Source organism: Rhincodon typus, unplaced genomic scaffold (assembly GCF_021869965.1).
Source record: "Rhincodon typus isolate 14 unplaced genomic scaffold, sRhiTyp1.1 hic_rhity00009844, whole genome shotgun sequence".
In the NCBI taxonomy this organism is placed as follows: domain Eukaryota; kingdom Metazoa; phylum Chordata; class Chondrichthyes; order Orectolobiformes; family Rhincodontidae; genus Rhincodon; species Rhincodon typus.
In genome coordinates, this window is record NW_025975482.1 from 1 (window position 1) to 7,916 (window position 7,916).

The 7,916-nt window shown below is 43.2% G+C and overlaps 1 protein-coding gene across 1 annotated transcript; it reads right to left on the reverse strand.

The window, feature by feature from the left end:
• Nucleotides 1–1,060: 1,060 nt before the first annotated feature.
• Nucleotides 1,061–7,550, reverse strand: LOC125482398 (ATP-binding cassette sub-family A member 2-like; the record flags this gene model as incomplete). The annotated part of the gene is made up of 4 exons (XM_048594467.1): nucleotides 7,465–7,550; nucleotides 4,816–4,981; nucleotides 2,015–2,182; nucleotides 1,061–1,157 (listed from the first exon to the last, which is right to left on the reverse strand). Coding segments are annotated over exons 1-4 (517 nt in total), but the record flags the coding sequence as incomplete, so codon positions are not given.
• Nucleotides 7,551–7,916: the final 366 nt, after the last annotated feature.

The window sequence follows — 7,916 nt, forward strand, 5'->3', positions numbered from 1 at the left end:
TTGAACTTTATTAATTAAAAATAAATATGTAACAGATAAATGATTAGTAATGTTGGCTACGATAGATGTCATTGATTGTTTAAAATCCCATCTGCTTCACTAATGCCCTTCAGAGAAAGAAATCTGCCCTCCTCGCCTGGTTTGTCATACACAGGACTCCAGAAACTCCACCAATATGACTGAGTCTTTAACTGCCTTCTGAGATGGCCTAACGAGCCACTTAGCTCAAGGGGAATTAGGGACGGGCAAAACAAGCTAGCGTTGCCAACAATGCTAGAATCCTGTGAAAGAATAAAGATGACAAAATCATGGGCTAGAGGTGAAATAACTCCACAAAGGCTGGTATCCCATCACCAAGTCACCCTTTATTTACACACGCCTAGTACATGACACTGACCCAAGCTAGCTCACAGCCAGCCTCTAGAGTGAACAGAACCTTTGACACTCCTGTTTATATCCTTCAGCCAGGGTCGCTGATTGGCCCAGACTGTGGTTGCCATAGTGTAGTGGTGAGCGCGCTGGTTTCTGAACCCTGTGATCCGAGTTCAAGTCTAGGTGAAGCCTTCTTTATTAGCGCCTCACAGTGCCAGGGACCCGGGTTCGATTCCAGCCTCAGGCAAATGTCTGTGCGGAGTTTGCACATTCTCCCCGTGTCTGCATGGGTTTCCTCGGGTGCTCCGGTTTCCTCTCTCAGTCCAAAGACGTGCAGGCTAGGTGGATTGGCCATGCTAATACGCCCATAGTGTTCAGGGGTGTGTGGGTTATAGGGGGATGGGTCTGGGTGGGATGCTCCAAGGGTCGGTGTGGACTTGTTGGGCCGAAAAGCCTGTTTCCACACTGTAGGGATTCTATGATTCACAACCCAATCAGGGAACTCATATTCTATGAGATCCACCTGGTTGACTTCATTTCAATCAGTATAAAAGGAGGTTTGCCTTCCTAGGAGTGTAAATATCAACATGATACCATATCATGGGGAGGACAGAAATATTTACTTCTTGTTATAATCATTTTTTAAACAAATTAGAGAACAATAAAAATCAGTTACTACTTTACTCACTGGCAAATACTGTGACATTGTCCTGATATGCCTGGCTTAAGGTGTAGTTCACTATGCTCTCCTCATTGGGGAAGCCCTTAAAGATGTCCACACTCACCTGTAGAAAAGAACAAAGTTATCAAAATTACCAATATAATGGCAACAAATCAAAACCAACATTAAAACTAAATCCCAGTCTCAATTGCTACTAAACCTTACCAGCCCTTGAACTCTGAATATCTTTGACAAACGATTTACAGGCATAAATGGTCCATTTCTGAGAGTAAACAAAGGTTGAATAGACTAATCCTATCTTCAGGAAAATCACTGAACAATGAGCCGAGGACAGGGACTCTCCACAGAGAGATGCAGGAGGGAAGACTAGTAAAGTCATCTCTGAGTGCACTTGAGTGTTGATCAGCTGATTACAAGCCGCACTGGTAACAGCATTGAACTAGGTACATATCTGCTGTCTTGTGTAGGAGTTTAATATGTGATCAGAGATGTGAGATAACGTATCTGTCAAAACTAAATAAATATAGAAAGGTAGCTAAGAAGAAAAAAAAAAATCAGCATTTACAAAGGTCATATTACCCAAAAGATCACCTATACTGAACTATTTTCGCCATTGGTCTCCAATGTGTTTTAAACAACCTCATGTTTCCATTTTACTTGGAAGTATATTTTAATTATGAACCTTTTCAATAAATATTCCCAAATAGATCAGGACAAATCTGTCCTTTTTCCTACACTCATTTCCATCAACGTTCTCTGGTTCTACATGCCAACACACATTAAAGCAATAATCTTTTTTCTAGGTGAGTTAAAACGACTCATCGCTTTTATAACTGCACAGACTACTGTGCTGTGTCCATCGCCAAAACTAAATCAGCACAGATGATTCCAGGAAACGAGATTGTTGGCAAAGTTCTGTACACCGGGCCTGTGAGTTTAAGCCACTTCTGGCATTCTAACCTTGGACATGAACTGGATCCAGCCACAGGCTGCATTGTCAATGGTGTCCAGCTGTTGGAGCAGCGTGCTGGAGTTTGGCATGGAGAAGTTGCTGTTGATAAAGTTCCTGATTATGTCACTGTCGGAGGCATTCAGTACTTCCGGATGCTTCTTCAAATCGGAGGTGAACTGCAAAGCAAAAGATAGAGCAAGAGGTTTGGCATGTGTGGCTCACAGATCTTGCACAGCTTCTGTGTTTCTGCATTGAATTTAACTAATCCAATTTACAAAAGTGTATTTCTAAGTAGGCAGGATAAAAACAGACTAATTGGTTATAAAGAGTAATCACTGGATGTATACTTTTCTGACCCACATTATTCAGTAGATGGATAAAAGACAGTAAGAATAAACAGGTCATTCTCAGGTAGTCATGCAATGATTACTGGACTTATCACAAGGATCAATTAATGGTTCCCAACCATTCATAATCTAGATCAATGAATTAGATGTAGAGATCAAAGCTCTCTTGTGGCACAGTGGCTGTATCCTTACCTTTGAGCCAGAAGCCCTGGGTTCAAGTCCCACCTGCTCCAGAGGTGTGTAATACCATCTCTGAGCATGTTGATTAGAAAATACATGACAATTGAGTACAACCATAAAATAATCCTAAGGTGGAAGGTACTATTCAGGAAAAAATTTTGAAAAGTTAGACGTGGTGACCAAGGGGCTCTTGTCCCATAGTAATAGGGTCCTTAGCTCTGAGCCAGGAGGCCCGTGTTCAATTCCCACCAGCTCCAGAGGTGTAACAGTAACAGGTAGATTAGAAAATCTCTAGCCGTGTAGATCAAATGCAATATTTCCAAGTTTGTGGATGATGCAATATTAGGTGGAAATGTGAGTTCTGAGATGCAAAGAGGTTTCGAGGGGATTTGGATAGACTGAGTTAGTAGCCAAGAATGTGGCAGATGAAACATAATGTGGAAAATCAAAAATTAGTATTTGTTTAAGTGGCGAGAGATTAGGAAGTGTTGATGTCCAAAAGGACTTGGGTACCCTTGCTCATAAGCCACTTAAAGCTAACATGTAGGTGCAGCAGGTAATCAGGAAGGGAACTGGCATGTTAGCTATTCTTGGAAGAGAATTTGAGAACAGTAGTAAGGAAATCTTGCTGCATTTATATAGAGCCTTGCCAAACCACACAGAGTAAAAGCAAAATGCTGCCTACCCTGAAAATCTGAAAAAAAAAAATACTGAAAGTGCTGGAGAAACTCTGTAGGTTTCTGTGGAGGGAGAAACAGAGTTAACTTGAGTTCTGAAGAAGTCATATAGGATTTGAAATATTAACTCTGTCTTCATTTACGCACTTAAATGATGGCATAACAGTTTTGTCCAACTGACCTAAGGAAGGATATAGTTGCCATAGAGGGAGAACAATGAGCAGTCAGACTGATCTCTGTGACTGTGGCACTGTGCTCTGTGGAAGGTTGAAGACATAATCACTACAGCTTAGATAAATGAGAATTGATCTCATTGAAACATTAAAAAAAATACTCTGACAGGGCTCGACAAGGTTGATGCAGGAACAATGTATCCTTGACTGTGAGGACTGGTGGGTTTAAAAGGGGAGACCATTTAAGGACTGAGACGAGGAGGAATTTCTTAGAATTATAGAATCCCTACAGTGTGGAAGCAGGCCATTCAGCCCATCGTGTCCACACTGACCCATCAAAGAGCATCCCACCCAGACTCATCCGCTCAACCCTATGCCAGAGACCCTGCATTTCCCAAGGCTAACCCACCTAACTTGCACACCTTTGGACTGTGGGAGGAAACCAGAGCACCAGGAGGAAACCCACGCAGACACAGGGAGAATATGCTAACTCCAATTGCCTGAGGGCATGATCAAATCCAGGTCCCGGTCGCTGTGAGGCAGCAATACTAGCCATTCTGCGACCCCTTCTCTCGGAGGATATGAAATTTTGGAATTCTCTACTCCAGAGGGCTGTGGACACACAGTCATTGACTAAGTTCGAAATAGAGATTTCTAAATTTTAAATATATCAAGGGATGGGAGGATAGTATAAGAAATCATGATCTAGCTGAATGATGAAGCAGGGTCAAGGGGCTGCACGGACCACTCCTGCTCCTATTTCCTCCTCTCTTCTTAAAACTTTCATTCAATTTGCTCCCTTCAATCCACTATTGGCCTGTTTTTATTTTCACCAATGTTGGACTGTGTTACACCCACCTCTATCTCTTTGTATCCGAATTTGCAACCTGAACTATACGAAAACAAGCTGCCTGACTGGTTTTGAAAGTTTCGGTTTTCCCTCACTGTGAAACACATTTTTTGGCATTCCGCTTTGGTAAGTATCGGTTCCATTTCATTGTCTGAACTTCCCAGCAGACTGAGAGAACATCGGAATACAACCCTGTCACAGCTGAAATCAAACAGAATTATGTCACCTATTAACGAAGACAAGAAGCCAGCTAATCAGTGAAAAAAATCCACTGGCACATAACCAAATTGTAGCAGATTTACTGAAGTAAGATTTGATTCTCGATTTCAACACTCTGTTTTCGATCTTAATGAGGACTATGATTAGACCAGAAACAAAGAGGAATATCTGACAACATGTGAACGACATTAACGCCTCCACAGATGGGCATCCTGGAATGGTACAGCACACTGCATTCCACGCTGTTTATACGAAACAAACACACACCACAATAGTTTTATCATGACTGCCTTCGTTAGTGGTAAAACCCCAAAACTCCTGTCACTTACAGCAACCAATAATGTAAAGGACGGGAACTCCAACCTTGCAACAGGATCCAAGACTTGTCGTTTCCTGTGCCCTGGAATCTGTCATTTCCAGCTGGTTCCCATTCCCAGGCTTGTCAGCTGCAGCCCAGTGGGTAGCAATCTTGTCTCTGAGCCAGGAGGCTGTGCGCTCATGTCCAATTCCAGCAACTTCAGCACGAAATCTAGGCAAACAATCTAGTGCAAGTCTGAGGGAATACTACACTCTTACTGCAGTAATCTGTGGCCCCATCTGCTCTTTCAGGTGGTTGTAAAGCATCTCATAACATTATTTCAAAAAGCGGCAGGGGTGTTCTCCCCTGTCTGCATGCCAATCTTTATCTCATAACTACCATCTCTTCAAGAGATTAACTAATTACTACCATATTGCTGGATATGCCTGCTTGTTGTGTGCAAAGTTGATGCTGTTTTAATTAACGTTTATAAAGCACCTTAGACAATATCCAAAGCCAGTTCTGATTTTTTTTTATTCATTCACGGGATGAGGGTGGCGCTGGCCAGGCCAGCATTTATTGCCCATCCCTAATTGCCCAGATGACAGTTAAGAGTCAACCACATTGCTGTGGGTCTAGAGGCAGATGTAAGCCAGACCAGGAAAGGGTGGCAGTTTCCTTCCCTAATTGACATAAGTGAACCAGATGGGTTTTTCCAACAATCGAAAAATAGATCTATTTCCAGATTTTTTTGTGAATTCAAATTCCACCATCTGCTGCGGTGGGATTTGAACCCAGATTCCCAGAACATTGTCTGGGTCTCTGGATTAACAGTCCAGCAAAAATACCACTAGGCCATCATCTTCCCTGTAGTCACTGTTGTAATATGGGAAAACACAGCAAGCTCTCACAGACAGAAATTTAATAATGATAATCTGTTCTGAAGATATGGGATGAGATCAATATTGGCCCTATACCACTCCCTCAATTTTCTTCAAAATGGGGTCTCTTACATGCACATCAGAGTGCATACCTGGCCTCAGTTTAATCTGAAAGGCATCTCCTCCGACAATGCAACACTGCAGCATCATTCTCGGTTTCTGTGTTCAAGTTTCTGGATGGGGAACTAAATTCAGAACGTCTTGACTCAGGAGGTAACTGTGAACAACCAACATGTTTTTCCTAGATTACAAATGACTATATTGCTTCCATTTGTTTTCTCTTTCTTAACATTTAATCTTCCAGATACTCATTTGACTCCACTGTGTACACGTACTGAATGGACTTGGTTATCTGAGCTGTCTGCCTTTGAGTGAAGGCATTTCTGATTTCTATTCTAAATTTAGAAACCCATTTCATCACAACGCAGTCGAGGTGTTAATTAGCATTTACTTTTGATAAACCATTCAATACTTTTACATAATTTCATGAGTTCCGCTCAACATTGCTCATTCTGGTATACTTCAAATCAATCACACCGCCTCCTTGAAGAATTACAAAACTAACATTTTCAGTTGCGGCGAATCAAAGAGCCAAAAATTTAAACGTGCTTCACAGGAATTATTACTCCAGCAACACTACGGGAGCTCATGGCCTGAATTACTTGACCAAACATGGGATAAAGTCCTTTCTCAAATCCTAAACACGCAGCCTCCCCTTCATATGGTTTGATGTGGAAATGCTGAAATTTGTAGAAAGCCAATGATTCTCAGCTGTCTCCCAGTTCTCACTGAAAACAAGCTTCTTTGAGGCAGATTCAATCATGATTCAACACTTGTAGTCCTAAAGGACAATCAGTTGGATCGTACTATTGAGAAGCATGCCATTATTTATTATTTGGTGCACCTCAGTGTCTTTTTAAAGGAAGACTACATTCTTGCTGGTTTGGACAATATGTATTCAGCACTTAAAGTGATAGTACATGGCTCTGTCATTTAAAAAGAAATTATCAAGAGTTTATTGATTCGAGGTACATACATAGGTCGCACAATTGGGGCGGCACGGTGGCTCAGTGGTTAGCACTGCTGCCCAGTTCAAATCGACCCTCGGGTGACTGTCTGTGTACAGTTTGCAAGTTCTCCCCGTCTCTGTGTGGGTGCTGTCCTCCGGTTTCCTCCCACAGGCCAAAGACGTGCAGGTTAGGGTGGATTGGCCATGCTAAATTGGCCATAGTGTCCAGGGATGTGCAGGCTAGGTAGATTAGCCAAGGGAAATGCAGGGTTACAGGGGTAGGAAAAGGCTGTGGGACTGGGTGGGATGCTCTTTGTTGGATTGGTGTGGACTCGATGGGCTGAATGGCCTGTTTCCACACTGTAGAGGTTCTATTCTATTCTAAAACTAACAAAAACATGCAGGAGAGACTTTTCTTCTCATTCCACCTATATTTCAGGACTGGCAGGTTTGCATCAGGTTCTTAACCACACTCTTGAGCCTGTTTCTGGAACTGCTTCAGTATCTGAACATCCCTTTCATCATATGCTTGTACTGGATCCCTTTTCAGTCGTGTGGAAATATCCAGTGAATGTGAACACATAATATATTATGCTGAACAGCTGGATTCATTTATGAGGAGTTCCATCTCTCAGCATGCAGAATCCTGTGCATTGCGAAAACATTCTGCGGACAATAACCGCGCAGCAGTCACCACACAGGGATGTTCCCTCACAGTGGGGAGGAACACTTCAGCGGCCAAGGACATTCAGCCTCGGACTTACAGGTAAACGTCTTCCAATGTGGACTTCGGGACACACAACAACACAGAGACGCTCAGCAGAGGCCGAAAGCCAAGTTCGGTACCCATGAGGACGGCCTCAACTGGGAACTGAGTTCAAGCCACACCAAAGGTGACACAACCCCTCCGACTCCCAAAAACACACACAAACAGTCTCTCTCCTCCCCGCTCTCTCACATACAGACACACACAGCCTCTCTACTCCCCACTCTCTCACACACACACACACACACCCACACACAAACAGCGTCTCTCCTCCCCACTCTCACACACACACACACAGCCTCTCTCCTCCCCACTCTCTCACACACACACAAACAGCGTCTCTCCTCCCCACTCTCTCGCACACACACACACACACACACACACACACACACACACAGTCTCTCTCCTCCCCGCTCTCTCACACACAGACACACAGTCTCTCTCCTCCCC